This window comes from Dunckerocampus dactyliophorus, chromosome 1 (assembly GCF_027744805.1).
Source record: "Dunckerocampus dactyliophorus isolate RoL2022-P2 chromosome 1, RoL_Ddac_1.1, whole genome shotgun sequence".
Lineage (NCBI taxonomy): Eukaryota > Metazoa > Chordata > Actinopteri > Syngnathiformes > Syngnathidae > Dunckerocampus > Dunckerocampus dactyliophorus.
In genome coordinates this window covers 46965107-46985136 of record NC_072819.1, presented here as the reverse complement: position 1 = coordinate 46985136, position 20030 = coordinate 46965107, and the positions used below count along the sequence as shown (strand labels likewise).

The 20030-nt window shown below is 42.8% G+C and overlaps 1 protein-coding gene across 3 annotated transcripts in view; it reads right to left on the bottom strand.

Annotated features, from left to right (window-relative positions):
* Positions 1 to 2005: 2005 nt before the first annotated feature.
* Positions 2006 to 20030, bottom strand: part of LOC129190316 (gamma-aminobutyric acid receptor subunit beta-3-like) — a 76142-nt gene continuing 58117 nt past the window's right edge. Inside the window, exons 8-11 of one of the 3 annotated variants that reach the window (XM_054792899.1) lie at positions 16376 to 16528; positions 8775 to 9022; positions 8317 to 8385; positions 2006 to 4702 (exon numbers count right to left, since the gene is read on the bottom strand). In XM_054792899.1, coding sequence (XP_054648874.1) covers positions 4334 to 4702; positions 8317 to 8385; positions 8775 to 9022; positions 16376 to 16528 — 839 coding nt within the window. In that variant the 3' untranslated portion in view covers positions 2006 to 4333. The remainder of the gene's footprint in view (positions 4703 to 8316; positions 8386 to 8774; positions 9023 to 16375; positions 16529 to 20030) is intronic. The other 2 variants (XM_054792915.1, XM_054792907.1) reach the window with 2 other exon arrangements.

Below are 20030 nucleotides of genomic sequence, written 5' to 3'. Positions count from 1 at the left end.
GCAAAATTGTTGTAATTCAGCCTTTTTAAGGTCATGCCCCAGCATCTCAATAGGATTCAGGTCAGGACTTTGACTAGGCCACTCCAAAGTCTTCATTGTTTTTTTCTTCAGCCATTCAGAGGTGGACTTGCTGGTGTGTTTTGGATCATTGTCCTGCTGCAGAACCCAAGTTGGTTTCAGCTTGAGGTCACAAACAGATGGCCGGACATTCTCCTTCAGGATTTTTTGATAGACAGCAGAATTCATGGTTCCATTTATCACAGCAAGTCTTCCAGGTCCTGAAGCAGCAAAACAGCCCCAGACCATCACACTACCACCACCATATTTTACTGTTGGTATGATGTTATTTTTACGTCAGATGTAATGAGACACACACCTTCCAAAAAGTATTGTAAAAGAGTATTTTCCCAAAGGTCTTAGGGATCATCAAGATGCTTTCTGGCAAAATTGAGACGGACCTGAATGTTCTTTTTGTTCAGCAGTGGTTTTCGTCTTGGAACTCTGCCATACAGGCCGTTTTTGCCCAGTGTCTTTCTTATGGTGGAGTCATGAACACTGACCTTGACTGAAGCAAGCGAAGACTGCAGTTCTTTGGATGTTGTTGTGGGGTCTTTTGTGACCTCTTGGATGAGCAGTTGCTGCGCTCCTGGGGTAATTTTGATTGGCCGGCCACTCCTAGGAAGGTTCAGCACTGTTCCATGTTTTCGCCATTTGTGGATAATGGCTCTCACTGTGGTTCGCTGGAGTCCCAAAGCTCCATAAATGGCTTTATAACCTTTTCCAGACTGATAGATCTCAATCAAGCTCAGTTAAATTATGGGCCATTGTAACCAGCCCTGCTTCACATTTCCCGCACCGGGGCTCGACACAGGACCTTCGCAATGGGAGACGAGAGCGCTGACCACACGGCCAAAAGCCCGGACTGTCGACTGTGTGTTCAGCGCAGCTCTCAAGGTAGAGGGTGTGAGGTTCACCAACATACACTTGCACAGCCTCACCGGCTGGCATCCGTTACACCATGTAGGTTTGGAGTTTTTTTCTGCCTTAATAATAAAACTGCATTTTGTGTTCAGTTATTTTGTTTGATCATCTGAAACATTTACGTGTGACGAACATGCAAAAAAACCCAAGAAATCAGAAAGAGGGCAAACACTGTGTCACACCACTGTATGTAAGATACTGAAAACACATTTTTCTAATGTACTCTGTCAGGACTTACTACTACTACTTTTTCGTATAAAATTGTGAACATCATTGATGCAACATCTGAATCAAGGCGCAGAACGAACAAAACTGCTTCTTACCGTATTGTTCATAATAAGACTGAAAAGTTTAAGCAATGGTTTTCAATGTTTTTATCATGTACATTGTTAATATAACTGTAAACATGGAATTGAAATAGTTGAAAAGATGATGGATGCAATCATTTTTCAATTGCCACTAAATCCTGTTGTCCACTACAAAGGTTGCATATAAACATTGTTGCATATTGTTTTAACTCAATGCATGTTTTTAATGTAAAAAAAAAAAAAAAAAAGATTTGTTTTTGGTCCTCAGGAGTAGGGATAGAATTGACAACATTTTTACCATTCCAATTCCGATTTGATTCTGCTTAACGATTCGGTTCTTTTTCGATTCTCATTTGTAAAAAAGGAGAACAAACAGGACATTTAGCATCAACCTTGTTTAGCTTGGAAGTAACATGACCTTACGAATCCAACAGTGAGGTGGGGTGCCAGGGCGGTACCCGGAAAAAATCATTTGCAAGCGACACTTTTACACTTTGCAAGTACTGCAAGTTTGCTGAATGTGTCATCCTTTATCATGAAATGTCAACAAACTTTGTGCGTTGTGCTGCTTGGGCGACCTGTTTCAAGTGGTCACTGGTCAATGACGTCGCCACATACTGTACGTTGCATAGCTTGCGGGGTGACGTAATTCGCGACAACTGGAATAAATAAGGGAACATTTTTGCAAAATTGGCAAACGATTCCAAGGAATGGAAACCCTGGCAACCCCCACTCCGGAGAATCGACTGTATGTCAGCATGTGGACATTACCACAGAAGTCTTTCACATCGAATTTCTGAGTGTCAAGCAGGCTCCCAAACACACAATTACAATGTATATCATTTATTTGATGATTGAACATAATCATCAATTGAAAAAGGAAGATAAACATACAGATATACAATATAAATCTAAGCCTAAATACATTTTGTGGCAGCACAGAACATTTCACATTCCATTATGGGACCAAGGCCATACAACACCTGACTGATTTTTTTTTGTCTCTTTTCCACGTCGGCTCGCATGGCATAGTGTTATCTCTTGATCAAGCATTTGGCAGCACTCGTGAGTTTGGAAAAAAAAAAAACATATCCAGTGTCCCTCTCTAAAAGTCTCTCCAAATGTGTTATTGCATGCACAGTACACAAGAATTCAGCAGTTAATTTCTTTTTTTAACTTTCTTGATCAAAATCAAATGTATGGCCCAAGAGTCTGAGGCTTCATTCAGTGTCTATTAGTCTCTATTTCTTTCATAGAGGTACAAATACTAGTATTTTTTTCAGCAAATGGAGGAGTCCTTGCAACTAGCTCACACGTGTGTGAAGCCTCATCTACACAGTAGAAAACAGGACAAGTTTATGGGACTTTAGGAGAAACCTCCATTGCAGCACCCCGCCTGCCGCCAACCGTATTTGTTGTCAAAGGAAATTGCAGCCGGACAGCAACAATCCAAGTACAATACATTCAGTTATTTGAAGACTGTCACAAGTTTAAAGTTTTACTCTTAAGTATTTATTAGTCATACTTAATACATGTTCATGCACAAAGCTATGTGTGTATGCGAGTAGGAATGGCGGGGGTCAGGTGATCATGAAAAACAACATTTCAAACATATCATTCATGAGTTGGAAGTGGCTGATTATTTTCTAAGCCGCAACCCAGTTCCACATGCAACAGTCAACGCATGGCAAAACCTGCTCGCAACCTGTTCCCTCTGCACGTGTACACACCCCCAGACCCCTCCTGCCCTCCGCTCACGCGCATCATGATGAGGTGTTACATTCAGATGTAAAGAAACTATGACCATGGCTCATTATCCTCTACCTGAAGAACAATGAATCGGATACATTCAACGCTAGCATGTGCTCGTCAGTCGTCAGTAGACGGCCTGCATGGTCCGCCTGTGGAGTCCATGAAAAACCCATTGCCGTCAATTGGAACTTTAGCATGGTCACATTTTGGAGAAGAAAGTGAATGGGCGCTTGAAACTTCTTTTTTTTTCTTTTTGCACTAAATTGACTGACATTTCATGGCCAGCATAACAAGCACAAACGGAATGCTCAACATTTTGATCTTTTTTTTCATTTAGGGTTGTGCACACATTATATATAATATATACATTTTTAAATATACATAGATTTCATTCCTCCAGTGTACTGTACCACCGATTGCAACAAGACAGGGCGGGAAACCATATGAACACCTGAAAAGACGATATGATGGGCGAGCGTTTTTGTAGGATATCCTACCCAACTAAAAAATAGCACGCTGTAGTTGGTAACAAACACAAAAATGTATGGGGTTACGTGAAAAAGCTTCTGAATGGTTGGATATGGTACATGCCTGGATGAGCCGTGCCTCCTGAAAGCCCCTTGGCAGTTTTGAAACGGAATTTGATCAATTTGGGTACAATTTGTTCCGATGTGTACCTTGAAGCTGTCATCAAAAGGTCAAGCGGAAATACAATGGCAGTGCTGTTCAGTCTTGTGCTTTTTTGTTTTTGTTGTTCCTCTCATCGACCAAAATTATGCCGAGATTAGTAAAAACTTGAGAGCCTGAGAGTCACGATCCTGAAGTAGAAACTGTTGGTAAAAGATGACCACGTTGGCAGATCATTACATGCATTAACAGTGCATAGGGTACCAATCAAACATACTGTTTAATGGATTTTTTAGGAATTGCCTGCACTTATCTGATCACCTGTGTGGTACCAAAGTTGTCTTTGAAGGACTGCTTTTGTGATTTGTGTTGTTGGTATTTTTTTGTTGTTTTTTTTGTGCTGTATTTATTTAATTGCTGGCTTTTCATCTCTGTGTCTGATGGAAAATGACGGTCACAAGTATAAGTAAAAGGACGTACTATAGAAAATAAAACAGATTCAAAGACGGAAATATAAAAAGTTATTTGATGATTACTTGGTCCAGAATTTTCTCAGTCTTTTATCTGATCTTGATAGAGTCAATGTATGTATAAAAGCACAGAAAAAGGAGGAAAAAAACAAACCAAATGGAAATAGGTAAAACAACATCAACAAAACAGTTCAATCAGACATAGTAGAGCCAGTAGACGAGATTAAAAAGGGAGAAAACTGAGGGGAAGATGATCCGTGACCAACGGTCGATGGCGTTTACATCCGTCAGGTCAGGAATTTTGATTTTCAGCTGCGAGGACCGCCTCCTCAGGCGGCTACGTTTCATCTGGGCGGACCGATCCAAAGAATGACGGCTGGCGGAACGCGGGCCAACCCCGCCGCTCTGCTTGCGATACTGGATGTGCGACGAGGCCGTGCTGTCTAACTGTACCATGGACTGAGAGTTTCTGATGTCGGCCACGCTGGTGGTGATCTCCCCTCCTGCCACTTCATTGTGGATTTCCAAGGTGGTCAGCAGAATGTTCCCATGGCCTGGTTCCGCCTGAGTTAGTGACGAGATGAGGGAAGTCATTAACATTAGGTAGACGCTAGTGGAGCACCTACGTGAAGATGCAAACTCTTTCAGAGCATCCAGTGATTCATATTCTCAGAGCCGAGAGAGTCTAATAGAAAGTCGATGAAATCCAAGCAGGCGTGAAAAACAATGAGGAGGACTGACATTGCTGACTTGTGCCACTAAAGCATCGTCATTCAAAAATCCCATTGAAAACACAGCAGATACAACACACTGCATGCCCATGATGGGTGTGGGTGACAGGTACCCGATCAGTAGCAATGGACGATGGCACTCATGCAAATGTAGCAGCTGAGCAGGTCCAGCATTTGTTTCTTCTCTGTGCCTATGCCAAGGAGGTTATGGTACCATCGATGAGGGCTTGTTGCTTTCTTTAGGTTTGTGCGCTACTTTACTTCTACTGATCTGTATTTTATGATTATTAAGTATTCTTTCCGGGACATTCTCAAATTTGAGAAAGAATCCACAAATGAGTGTTTTCAAAGTCATATCTTGTTTTATGAATGCGTGGTCAGAAAAAGAAGGAATTTCAAAGCGAGTTCCATCTGGATCTGCATTTCTGTTTACGTCATCAGATGTTGTGGTCAGTTCAGGTTGTAAATTGTGTGCTTTTTGTTTCCTGTTATGCAAGCAGCACAGTTCCTACTGTACATGATGGTAGCAAGCAACATTTTAGTGACAAATGTGTGCGCTGTGAGCTTGAGCAGTAATTCTCAACTGGTGGCTTTCAGTGAGTCTTAATCTTGCGCTTTTATTACTTACTGCAGCGGGGTGTCATCTATGTATGCTCCTATAGGTGGCGACAACACTCAGTAGTGCTGTTTGAAACTTACTATCATAGAAGAAGACCAACGTTTGTTAGTAGTCTAAATGTGTCAGTCGTGTGTCTTGTTGAGCCTTAGGCTACGTTCACACTGCAGGTCAATTATTTTTTTGCTTTTTTTTGTGACCTGTATGTTCCGGGCATGCCCAGCCGGGAGAAGTCCGCAGACCTAGGACACGCTGGAGGGATTATGTCTCACAGCTGGCCTGGGAACGCCGTGGTGTCCTCCCGGACCGGGAAGTCCGGACTTCCCTACAGAGACTGCTGCCCCTGCGAGGAAAATGGATGGATGGATGGATGACCCCCTATCTGATTTTTTTCATGTGAGTGTGAACAGTACAACTCTGATTTTTTCAAATGCGACCCAGGCCTCTTTCATATGTGGATATAAATCTCATGTCTATCCGATGTTAACTGCAGTCTGAACGCTCTGGTCACGTGTATCCCACCTTTACATCATCGAAAAGAGCATTTTGCCGTGCAAGAGTGAGGGAAGAGTACTCCCAGATTTAGGCAAACATTCTTCTTGTCATATATGTGTCAGTGAAGCAGCTCACGTCAACGTCTGACCACTCTTGGCTCTCCTCACACAACACTGTCCTCGGAGCAGACGTCTGAGCAACTGCCCCACAAACTGCCATAGCCAAAAGCCTTGCCCTCTTTCTTCTTAATCGGCGAAATAATTTCGTGAAGAAAACCCCGATTGCCATCTCTGACATTGCCACAAACGTGCCGGGACTGAGACCACGAATCGGAGTGGTATTTACGTCCGTGAACACACGGCGCCGCGTGTTTCGTGCGCATGCGTTTCACTTCAGGGATGCATTGCGTTCACATTGACAGGCTGCATTTTTTTGGTAATGTGAACGACATGTAAACAACATTAAAAAAGGCATCATACCCGAAAGTGTAAACATACCGTTACAAAGTGTAAGTACTTTTGCTTTTTATTATCAGCTGTCTAAGAGGACGCTACATCTTAGTAAGTGAATTTCAGCAAAGTAGGATTCCTTATTTATAAATTGAATATTTTTGTCGTTTGAACATCAAAAATGTGTTTACGATCATCTAATTACGGTTTTTAACATTATTGGAGCCCTCTAGACATGACATAACACCCCTAGAGTCACCTTTACACTCTTATTACCCAATATAGTAGACATAATATGTAAAAAGGGCATTTAAGACATAAATAAGACTTTTGCTGGCTGTGTCGCTATAAATGTGTTCCCTAGCGGAGCTGAATGGCAGGCGGACAGGAAGTGACTTGGGCGGTTCAGCCTGTGTTTTTATTAGGGATTATTGTGTCTGTTGTGAGATAATTCAAATCTGCAATAAAATCCTGTTGTTCTGGCGATCAAGTCTGGAATTTGTGTCTCAACGAACATTACAGTAACATTACTAACACCTAGCGACCAGTGTAGATACTATGTACCATTTGCACCGTCTTTGAATGCGTCTTCTGAATACCTTACATTTGTATGTTAGTTCATATAGCTATTTTTCTGCTAGAAATGTTTAATGTAGGCAAAAAATATGTCAAATTTGCTTCAATGCGCATATTTTTTACTAATAATAAGCTGTATTGAACCACGAAACAACATGATTTATTAATTAAAATAGTTTTGAAAAATTGTGATAGAGTGAAGCCATGAAATTCGGACTGCAACGTGGTGAGGGACCACCGTGCATGGGGTTTTCAATGTAAATTAGCATCAAGCTAATGCTTTTGTTTAAATGCATTTCATTTCAGAGAAATAATTTGGTGTCTTCCATCCATCCATCCATTTTCTATGCTGCTTCTCCTCATTAGGGTCGCGGGGGTATGCTGGAGCCTATCCCAGCTGACCTTGTGTGACAGGCGGGGTACACCCTGGACTGGTCGCCAGCCAATCGCAGGGCACATATAGACAAACAACCATTCACACTCACATTCACACTATGGATAATTTAGAGTCGCCAATTAACCTAACATGCATGTTTCTGGAATGTGGGAGGAACCCGCAGTACTCGCACGGTGAGAACACGCAAACTCCACACAGAAATGCCCAATGAGATTCGAACCCAGCTCTTCCCGATCTCCTGACTGTGACTGTGTGGCCAACATGCTAACCTAAATCACCGTACAGCCAATTTGGTGTCTTATCAAAGTTAAAATTGACATTTTTGTGTGAGAACCTAAATACTGAAAACCTGTTATCTGTCTGCAGAGCTAGCAAGTAGAGACCAAACCTTTGCCCGAGTAAAATCGAAAACACACATCCTTTGTTAAAATAATTTTGAGTTCCTGAAATGTTCCTTAGACTTGTTTTGTGCTGCCACACTGTTATTTTGCAATGCCTCAGATTCAAACTGTGGTGTATTTTCATTAAATATAAGATGTTTGAGAAATTTGAGTGGAAAAATGTCTGCAATTTGGGTCGCAGCTTGTCAGTAAAATCCGATGGTGGGCCAAACCAGTCGAGAACCAACTGATCTGGAGTACAATTATTCATTTATATTTTACATTTTGATTGTATGTATTTTTGTATAGGTTCCAACATCTATTTTCATATTTGATTGTGCCAAAGTGCTACTTTCATGTACAAAATAAATTGCAATGGAATCATCAAAATGAATGAAAGATCGTCATGCTGATTGGCATTGGGTCTGTGGATGGGGGGGTGGCGATGTGTGTTGTTTGAGAAAAAAATAACACAAAAGAAAGGTCCATGTCAGCTGATGGCAATGGCGCCGATCTTTACCAAAACAAACTCACCGAGCGTGAGTGGCGAAGGCCTCTAAACTGATTGGACCGTTTTAGGGATGCAGCCCTACTACCTGCCTCCTGAGAAGACGACAAAGTTCAACACTTGTTTTTTTTTTCTCTTTTCAAAATCTGAAGCCTCAACCATGCAAAGAGCAGCTTGTCAATTAATGTGAACATGCCATCCAGTTCGCTTGTGCATAACCGCCTCTCTTAGCAGCTTCTGTCAAGAGTGAACACAAGTTAATTTTAAGGGGATTGCAATGTCAAAGTTGATTTATCATTTCGATCCTGCGAGGGAAGAAAAATGTAACTTTTGTGGAGACCTATTCATGCAGGCGGCCTGTTCAGTAGAATGTTTTCCTGTGAAAATATTCACACCAGTCAAAACAATTTGATTGTTCAGCAAGAAATACACTATTTCGTATTCATTGATTCTGTGAGTGACTGCACAATCACGTCAAACTTACCCTTGCGGCGTCATACTTGGCTGCCCTCTCATTGTTGGCCTTTTCTGCCTTTTCAGCCAGCTTTTTTTGCATCTGAGGACCCCTCCCGAAGAAGATGTAGTTGACGAAGGCGTACTCCAGAAGGGCAAGGAAGACCATGACAAAGCAGCCCATCAAGTACATGTCAATGGCCTTCACGTACGGGATCTTGGGCAGTGTCTCTCTCAAGTGAGTGTTGATTGTAGTCATGGTCAGCACAGTGGTGATTCCTGGATGAACAGACATGACATCTCAGGAAAAAGAGCTGATAAAAATTTTTACAATGCTTTGCCCATTTCGGAAAGTACAATAAGCTTTGCCTGTGAATATTCTCATTCATCCATTCGTCATTCGTTGCCCGCAACTGGACTGTTCAGGTCGTCTTAGAAGAAGTTAAATTGGGCCTGACAACATTCCCTCAGTCTAGGCTGAGTCTTTGCGCATGAGCCTGTTCGGATGAGAGGGGAACAAAACAATCTTAACAGTCCAGTTGCGATTGATTCAATGAGAATAGATTAGAACAAAATAGAAAAAGTTAGTTAGGTGTGTTTAAAAAGGATGTTGAATCAAAAACCGGGAAGGGGTCAGCTAAAAATCGGAATTTAAATGGTTGTTTGGCTGGTGAACAGTCCAGGGCGGAGCCCGTCTCTCGCCCAAAGTCAGCTGGGATAGCTGCGATCCTAGTGAGGACAAGCAGCATAGAAAATGAATGAAAGCTGTATTTTACAATGCTATGCCCATTTTAGGAAAGTATGTGATGAATATTCTCATTCATCCAGGTCATTGCATTCTTAGAACTATGGATCGATTGCAACTGGACGGTTCAGGTTGTCACAGAAGACGTTACCTCTTCTTTCGAGGATAAACTCTTGGGTCCTACACCATTCCTTCAGACTAGAGCTGTCCTATCTAGTCTTGGAGCATGAACTGATCAAGCCTGCTCGGATGAGAGGCGAAGCGTCTTGTAAGACAATCTGAACAGTCCGGTTGCGATCGATTCAATGGCCTGAGAATAGAATAGTGCTTTGTTCTATTTTAGGTGCGTTTAAAAATGATGTTGAATCAAAAACTTGGAAGGGGTGAGCTAAAAATCAAAATATTTTTTTGCACTTGTACTAACAATTCAGTTAATTTCATTTCATGAACATATTCATTTAATGAATGATTTCTCAAACATAGGAATACAAAAAAATGAACAAAACAAGTCATCTGTTGGTGAATTTATGATTAAGTCCGCGAAACCACTCGTCACCGAGTGTGAGCTTGAGCTCACGTACAGCAATGGACAAAGTGGCTGGGTTAGCTTAGTTTAGCGCAGCACGCTAATGCGGCTGTGTGTGTGTCAACGTTGTGTTTTACGTAATGTACCGAGCGTTTTATGATGCCCATGCCCGCCGACTCCGTGCGTGAAGACGACAGCCACGGCTGCGAAAGGCACCCAGCTAGCTTTCTCACTTTGCAACAAAATACATTTTCAACACACACCATACTTCTGGCCTTCAAAATAAGAGCGGCGCATATCCTGTAACAGTGGTAATAAATGAAGGGCGTCTTAAAAAAATAGCTCACATTAATAAAACGATTGCAGTTGCATCTGCAACTACATCTTCTTTAACCACAAGAACGGTTAGAATTGTTTGTTCAGGATTCTGCAGCAATGAAAAGTGAGAAAAATACTGGGCAAAATGGTCCAACGACATATTGCATCAAATAATTGTTTATGCATTTATTTAACAGGCATTTTATTCACTGACACAAGTAAACACACAATCTATGGTGATAAAATAAGCGTAGACAGAAAAAAAAGGAATTGAAACGGGAAAAAATACGGAATTTGGGAAAAAATAAAACATAGGGCACTATACGGGCAGAACATGCAAACTCCACACGGATTAGCCTGAATGTATTTTAACGACAAAACACTGTAACGCTGGTTAATGTACAGCATAGCATCAAATATTTACCATTACCGATTTACCGTTGCACACCATGTAAACCCTACCTCAGGGGGTTTTGAGCAGCAGAGGGATGAAAGCAAACACTGCGTTCACACTTGACAGTCCCATTAGATCTGAGGTAAAGCGAACCATACCCCAGTTTGCTTTTACATCGTAGGTCAGTCTACAATAGATCGCTGCTATTTGAGGGCGTTGAGATTTGGCAAGTAATTAAGACCCCCATAAAAATGTCTAATTTGACCCTATAATCAAACCTGGGCTATGTCTATGGTGCTACTGTACATGTGTATGCCTGGGCTTCCCAGGATGCTCTGCGGGTTATGCATTAGCATAAAATAGTATTGTTTTGCATTTGTCTATTAGTATGCCAACATCTACTCCGATACCCGCATAGTCCATGTGATTCAGTTACATTGTGTGTTCCACGTGTTACTTACTGTGTTATTATTTGTTACACCGTGAGTGAGGTACGCATTTGAGTTGAAAAGCTCCTCAAGCAGGTTGAAGTTGACCTCTAACTACTTGATGTGCAACTCAAGCTTTACCAACGTACACAGGGCAAATCAGATGGGTTTTCCACCAATTAACGGCCTAATTACGTAGATTATGAGCACAAACTTGTGGGTTTTCCAGCCAATAATAATGAAAAATCTGCACCAGGGTTCAGACGCTAGCATTCACAGTTGAATGATGAACCGCGCTATAACAACAACCGCACTAGGGTGTGAACATAGCAAATATGACTTTGTACCCGGTGAGAAAAAGCAATGCCACGTGATTCAGTTATTTTTATTGCAGAATCATAATGGAAGCTTGACTCTCAGCATTCACACAATACAAATATGTGCACAAGCAGTTGCTGTTAGCTCTTGAGTTACCTGGAGAGAACATTAGAAGTATCTCCTCCATATGTCTCGGGTGTTACTATAGAAACAAGAACATTTGGACAAAAAACATGTTTATTCAGTGGCTGTTTTCCCTGCCAGTGAAGGGGAAGATCCACGCCGTTGAATACGGCACAGCTCATGCATTTTTCCTCCCTTCCTGAGGGGTCTCTCGTTTGCGATGCTATTTTACAGGCATGAACACACGTGTCCCAGTCAACGAGTGCGTAATCTCAGCTTCATTGAAATTCAAAGGTCTTCCTTTAAAACCTGCATCTGGCCTTTGGTCATTTGTAGAAATAACTCATTAGAATAATCCCTTGCTCCCAGCTCTTGGTAACATTAACCACCAGGGGTACCAAATGACAGGGTTTTCTGCTCCAGTACCACTAACAGAAACGATCAGATGACAGGGAATTGAATTGGCGGATGAGTGTCAAAGTGGTTCATAAAAGCATGCAATTATATGCTGACCTCCTGCATTGCAACAACACTCAATCTTATTTCATTAGCGGTAAACACAGTCGATGCATCCGCAGCACTCGCGATAGACAAATGGAGCCTATCAGCAAGCAGGCCGCTGCTCGCGTACGATGTTTGGGGAGTGTGTCGTAAAATACGGTGAAGAGACAGGGAACAGTCAGTGGGCTGGGACGAGGGACAACTAAGGTCAATCTCGCCCTTAATTTGATTTATTGAAGCATTTACAAGGCCAGCCAAGAGAGCGTGTGCACACGATCGTGAGGGGAGGGCTGGTAAGCGCGCCTGCAAATGCTATTCACCACTGCACCGCAGCTTCGTCATTGGATCTGTTATTTTTCTTCGTCTTCTTTATAGGTGTTCTCTCAGCATCGCCATTACTCTCTGCTCCCGCCTGCCATTATTCCTCCACTCACTCCCTTTCCGTCTTCCCTCCCTGTTTGGACAATTTAATCAAGAGGCCGTGCACGCGCCCATGGGCCTTCCTCCTCTTTCATCACGCCGTTACAGTCTCTCGGGAGAAATATAGTTTTATAAGGTTCCTCTCACATCTGTCTTTCTCTGTTTCTCCCACCCTGTCGCATTCCATTGTTTCACCCTCCAACTCTCGCTCTCATCCCACCCATCTCTTCTGCTACCACCCTCTCCCCCCCCTCTTCATTTATCCTTTATCTCTTTTTTTCGCCCCACATCTCGCCATCGTTTAGCGGCGATTCTTGGCTCGCAGTGTACCCCCTCCCCCAGCACACCTTTTTTGTTACGGTGTATGTCCCTGAGTCTTTCTTCTACCCTAACAGCTGAAAGCAAAGGCACACAGCAATCAAATTCTCTGTAATCAGGAGCGGCTTTAGGCCATTAGCGGCTCAGCGCCACATTATCAAAAACAAGAAGGTATCCGATGAAGGATGCACTAAAATGTGACAAATTGCATTGGCCGTTAATTGGGATGCACAGCAGCCTTGCAGACACATTTTAAGAAGCATGCTCAAAGGAACCCAAGGGACCATCTTAGGTGCGTCAAAGGGGTACGTGTCTTACATTACACTAAAAGCCGTGCGATTACCAACTGCAGCTAATGCCCACACCTTAATATGATTATGAAGGGAGAGCTTGACTGCGGGAAATGGATTTTAACCTGATTACAGTGTCGGACGAGTCAATCGTATCTTTGCAAGGCCGCAAAGTTGCTTTATAGAATCACATTCTCTCTTCAAACAATTCAATTGTTTTTCCTGCTGCGTCCTCCAGTTGCACCCCCCACACCCGATCATTACTCTGCCCTTTCTGGCAGATACGTGCACACATTCACACAAACACACACACACACACACACACACACACACACACACACACAGACGCCGACTCTCAGCCACTTCTAAGACAGCTGCTAATGATCCATCAGAACTCCTGAGTGGAGCCTACGGATATTGCAGCCAAAGCAAGACCTCCCGTTTGCATAAAATGAAAGACACACACACACACACGCACACCCAGGCGCTAATTAAGTAATGAGCTGGTTGTGCAGGCAAAGAAAGAAACCCGGACAAATGTGTGGTTGTAAAGTAAATAAAAGTGTGACTAAGCCTGCTGCCCTTCACACATCCATTCAGCCACTAATAAGCCATATGTAAGAGATGGATGTCTGGAGCAAGTAATGGATCAAAACACCCTTTCCAAATGGCATTGCGATGCGCTGAGGTCATTACTCTTCCATTATCTATACACACAAAGATGATATAAGGAGCAAAAACAGCAATCAAACTGGTAGAGCGAGATTAAAACCGCTTGCAGGTTGCAACTAATGCAGCTCAAAAACAGTCTCCACAACAAGTCAGGACTGTGGGGTTTTGGTAAATGTAAACTGCTGTTTTAAAGGAGACCTATTATACTCTATTGAGTTCTGGACTCCTGTAGAGCAGCTACACACGATAACCCGCACAGAAAGCTTCATGGATCTTCCAGACTCTGCACCTCTTCCTGCAGTGTTTCCTGCCTCCTGCCCAAACGGTCTGTGTAATTTACTCCACGCCCGGCCCTCCTCCATGTACGCCTCCGCCCGCCGAGCCCACTTCCTCCACTCGTTAGATGCACAAAGACAACCGCTTTTGTCCGATTATTTACATAAAATAAACACAGTAAACTGTTATTTACAGATTGCTCTTCTGACTCTTCAACACGACCAAGTAACGTTGGAAAGGCGTCAGTTTGGCGGATGGTCCAGCTTAGTATTGGCCCATGTTCACAAAGCAGTCCTGTGTGAATTGCCGTTGACAGAGGAGCATATTTTTCTCTTGCTGGCCGGGAATCAGCAACTCCAACCACTCCTGCCTGATGCTTGCCTCTTTAGGCCCACCCCAACAGACATATCCTGGGAGCCATACGCTGCGTTGACGTCAGTGGAACTCGGTGTTAAAAAAACTCTGTAAAACACAGCGTGCACAGCCGTCCAAAACTGTGTTCAGGTCTCACTTTCAAATGCGTAAATCTTACTATCTGACACGTTGGCATCGTTTAGCATGAGAATACAACATTGTAACAACATTTATAGGTCAGAAAAGAGGAAAAGCATAATAGGTCCCCTTTAAACATTTTTTGTGCAAATTAGCTTTGAGGATCACAACTTTGGGGGATGTAATGTAGCGAAAAGTCATACTTATTACATTGTTGTTGTTATTATTATTAAGCTACTTAATTTCTCGATGCCCACTTGGGTTTGTGGTGAGAAGACAAGTGGAATTAGCTGGAAAAAGTTTGGACACCCCTGATCTACTGTATATTCTGTATATTTAAAAAGTCATTTCTGGCCGATGAAGGAAGTGCCAACAATTTGGTGTTCATCAACAAAAGGAAATCACTACAAATGTGTGTTGTTCGAGTCTGAGTTCGTGGTTCTCGCCCGGAAAAGGGTGGAGTGCCATCGCCGGGTCGGGGATGAGATCCTGCCCCTGGTGGAGGGGTTCAGGTACCTCGGGGTCTTGTTCACAAGTGACGGAAGGATGGAACACGAGATCGTCAGGCGGGCTGGTGCGGCGCCTGCAGTGATGCGGCCTCTGCATCGGTCCGTTGCGGTGAAGAGGGAGCTGAGCCGAAAGGCAAAGCTCTCAATTTACCGGCCGATCTACGCTTTACCCAGGACACGTTGGAGAGACTATGTCTCTCAACTGGCCTGGAAACGCCTCGAGTGGCCGGGGAGAGCGAAGTCTAGGCTTCCCTGCTTAGGCCGCTGCCACCGCGACCCGACCTCAGATAAGCGGCAGAAGATGGATGGATGAAATACTGTATGTGTTGTTCTAGCCACTACTGTAGACGATCAGTGACACAATTATGTTTCGTTTTTTATATTCATTTCTTGCGGATACATATATTCCTGTACTGTGTGTGAAGGCAGAGACGTCGTTCATTCATTTCCTGCCGCTTATCTTGTTCATGTCACTGGTGAGCTGGAGCCTTTCCTATCTGACTTCGGGCGAGAGGTGGAGTACAGCCTGGACTGGTTGCCAGTCAATCACAGGCCAGACATTGGCATCATTTAAATGCAAATTTACTCCACCAAGAAATGAAACGGCCCACTCAGTTAAAAAACGGTGATGTGTATATCAATGGCAGATTTCCGCCTCGGAATCCGAGTATCACGCTGGCCTGATCAATAATTCACAAAAACGAGCAAGATTAATAGTTGCAGCCCTGCGTGGCAGCTTATTGTATTCCTGCCTTCAAATGACCAAATACCAACAGACATACAATGAATCTGGCACTTGGGGGGGGGGCTCTCGGGGGATTGAGCCCTCAGGGCAATTTGCCTGCTTGGTAATTCACTCTTGTCAAAAAGCGAGTCGCTATTGCTTTGACAGGCTCGTGAAGGATGCGCAGAGGTTCTGTGAAAGATCAATTCATGTAGCATCCATATCATTCCAGTAATTACTCCTGTGACAGCCCTTACGTATATTTTCCCGCCTCCTGCTTCATTCTTTGTCATGAATCACAAACACCTGATGAAAAAAAATAATGCGCGTTGCCGGGCAGACTAGAGAGGTAACAGGTGCACCACCATCGTGGTGTTCAATTGAAACACACGGAAAACCTAATCTTATTTCGTACCTCTTGAACCTTTTCCAAGCACCCTGCAGTCCCTTGACAGTTGGAGGAGTTGAGTTTCTTGCAGTGCATTAAGGTGGGTGGCACCAAATGTTCCACCTGCCTTCTGACCTCCTCTGAGTGAGCCACATAGTCACAGAGCAACATAGAAGCTAGCGCTTCTCACCTAGAGCCACCCTGGCCGCCGAGGCGTCATAGTTTATCCAAAAGGAGACCCAGGAGAGGATGGTAATCAGGATGGATGGCATGTACGTCTGCAGGATGAAGTAGCCGATGTTCCTCTTCAGCTTAAAGCTCAGCGAAAGCCGAGGGTAGGCACCTGTGAGGAATGGAGACAGAAAAAAAGTAAACGAATGACTCTGAATCATATTACTGACTCAATGGGTATGCAGAGACACCACGTTTCCATGGCCAAGGTTAGCTGTATTGCCATGGTAACAAACTCAAGCTCAATACGTACACCTGTAATGATTGAATGTAATGATGTAGTAATTCAATTAAAAAAAGCTGTATTGATAATACTGCAGATGAACACGTTTTGCATAATTAATAATTGTAATGTCAGCCATTGGTTGGCAGTTTTTCCATTTTTGTCTTTGTATTCGATGGAGAATGGCTCCAAAACTCAGTCCAATCAACTGCTCACTTATGTGGTGGCAAGAAGGATTCACACCATCTCATTGGGATTCAGTGCCGACTGTTCAGTGTGTTACACTGCAATAAAAATCAAAACGGGGGCATCATTAAGCTCTATTACCTCGTGAAACACAAGATACACACTGACATAATGAATCAGTGCTGAAGCACAGGTTGAATGCTATGAGTCCATCCTGTACTTCTGTTGCCATGGTGAAATATGTAACATTTACAGCTAATGACTAATACCGTTCTTTTTCATCTGATTGCTAGTATTTATGTCCCTCCCATTAGAGACCGGTCTTCTGTATGGTTGTGAACACCTGCATGCCAGTATGCTAAAAATTCACTTAATCATCGGTGCACACAAACATGGAAACAGACTGTCGCATGCCTAAAAATATCTCATTGACTCCTGCTAGTGCACCTTTGATGGCAGCTTCTCCCGCCTAAGCCCTGCACCTCCGCATGATGCTGATAATGGGAGTGTGTGTGTGTGTGTGTGTGTGTGTGTGCGTGTCCGTGGGTGAGTGTGGGTGTAGAGCTGTACTAGCTGTAACTGTTAGAGCAAACAGCATCCGTGAGTGGGAGGAACAAGCACCTGTACTGGCCGGATGCACAAAATCCTGTATCTCAGGGGTGATGGTAAAAGTTAAACTGATGAGGCAACGGCAACAAGAGTCTAGGGGAGGGGTCCTCACTTTTTGCAGCATTTCTGTGAGGGCCAGATGGTATTGTTCAAAAATAAAAGACAAAAATAGACACATATTAGAACTGCAACAGCTAATCGATGACTTGAGGATTAATCAATTATCCAATTAATCGACAACTATTTTGGTATATTTTGATTTTAAAATGGAAATATCCTCTGATCTCAGCCTCTCACATGTGAATATTTTTTAATTTCCTTAGTCATCCATGAAAGCAGACCTGTTATCTTTGTGTTTTAGACAAAACAAGATATCCGCACACATCAGCTTTGACTTGGGAAAACAGTGATCGACATGTTTGCTTCTTTTTTAATATGTTGCAAACCACTCACTGTGTTTGCGTCATATTGACTTGGTCCATATAGAGCAGCAGTGTCCAAATTGTGGCTTGAGGGCAATTTGCGGGCCGTTACTCGTTTATTATTAACTATAAAGTTAAACCTTAAAAGACAGCAAAAACGGGGAAAATAGAGCAATAAGCATACAAAAACAAAGCCGAAATGTTGATACTAATAACACAAAGCTTTGACTTGAAATATATATGTTATATATAAAATAAATATGTTATATATACTGTATAGTGCCTTTTTTGTCAGCAGTGTCAATAATGAGAGGGGATGGGCTGTGTGATGTCTGAAAGTGCCTCCACGGGTTATATTCCTTTCAACCGGCGTTTACTCTGTTACAATGTAAAGTCAAGTCGCGGTGTTAAAAGTCTGGTTTTTTGCTTGTTTTTTTTAGTTTTTTTTTAGAGTTGATAGCAATAGAGTCGTTTAAATGCGAGTCCTCTGTTGCTACTGCTGCTTCGTTGTGACAGGTACGCCTTGCTGTTGCCCCCTGCAGAGCAGAGGAAGTAGACTCTGTGGTTTACATATATTATTTTTATGTCTTTTATATATGTTATTCATTCTGAAAAAGGCAAAAAATGCATTTTATGTTACTTTGAGTTTTTACTATCAACATTTCAGCTTTTTCTCTTTACATTGTGACTTTTTGCTCTATTTTTCCTATTTTTGCTATTGTTTTTTCTACAATTTTACTTCTGCAATGTGTCACGGCCCAGTAAAAAAGAGCCGTAAATGGCCCACAGGCCGCACCTTAGACATCACTGCTTTACATTGTTTATGTGATGGTGGGCCGTATGTGGCCCACAGGCTGCCCATTAAAGATAACTGGTCAAGGGGGTCAGCTAATTTCCACCTCGTTAATCACCCCAAATAAATCTTTACCACTGCCAAGAGTTAAGTCATTAGTTAGTGACTGAATTTCCCTTTGAGGGATTATAATCCGTGAATGAAAATGAATGATAAAATAGCCAAAAAATGACATTGCCAATTTCTACAAAAATGTTTATGGGGATGTGGATAAGAGGCAGCCAAATGGGGCAGTGGCAAAGGATGGACAAGGTAAAGAAAAAGCAGGAGGGCAATAAAAAGCAGCTTGCGTCACATGGAATGCAGGCCACCCCGTCATTAGCCAGCCTCACGACGATCCGCTGATGCGCTTCACACTACCTACCAGGAGAACGGACACTAGAATTTAATAGTGGCCACCCACAGCCGAAATGCTGCTTCTCACAAACAAGTGATGTCCAGCGTGTTTGCCAATCATTGTGCATGCTCAACATTGTGAGTTAAGGAAAAAGCAGAAGGAAAGCAATCACTGTCAATAATAGGCTGCATTGATACATATGCAATACAAGTTATCTATGACAGGGTGATGAGGTTGAATGGGTTAAGTCATCTCTAAATTTGCAACACACACCAAATGCAACAATAAATTCTGCAAATATTTGTTATGTAAGTTCACAAATTGCCTAGACGTGCCATTCATTCCCCTAACTGACTGCCCTGAGAAATGAAATGCTCAAGAGAGTGGCTATCGTGCTGCCATAAATACCACTTGATTGATGACGTTCACAAGCAGGCGACAACAGCGCCCACGTCCAGGGATTTAAAAGCCTGCCCCGTTCATTTTCTCTTCAAATTTTCCCCCAGGGCATCTATACTTCACAGTCTGATCAGTATTACTCATTAGAAATATGGAAGATTCAGAAGCAACCACTGACAAAGTTTTCTAACACTAATGTCTCTGTTGAAGGAAACTGATGATATTTACTTGATTTAATTCACAGGTTGAGGTGAAAAATAGACAAGAATCATTGCTATGTACAAGCAGCACAATGGGCCAAGATGACAGAGCTAAACATGCTTCCAACAATAACTGATTTTGTTGGGAGACTGAAACGATAGGGACTTTTAGGCGTACCAAAACCCTCAAAGCGTTAATATCGGGGCCAGCTCTCAGTGCTTTGAACCATCTGGTGTGTTTCAACCATAAATTCATGCAGCTATGGCTTTGGCTCAGCAACTCTTGCGTCGAACAGCGCCACTCATGGACTTTTGTATTCCAATTCCTTACTTCAACCCATCAGTTTTCATGTGATGTCAGACCACTTGCACTCATTTCCAAGGC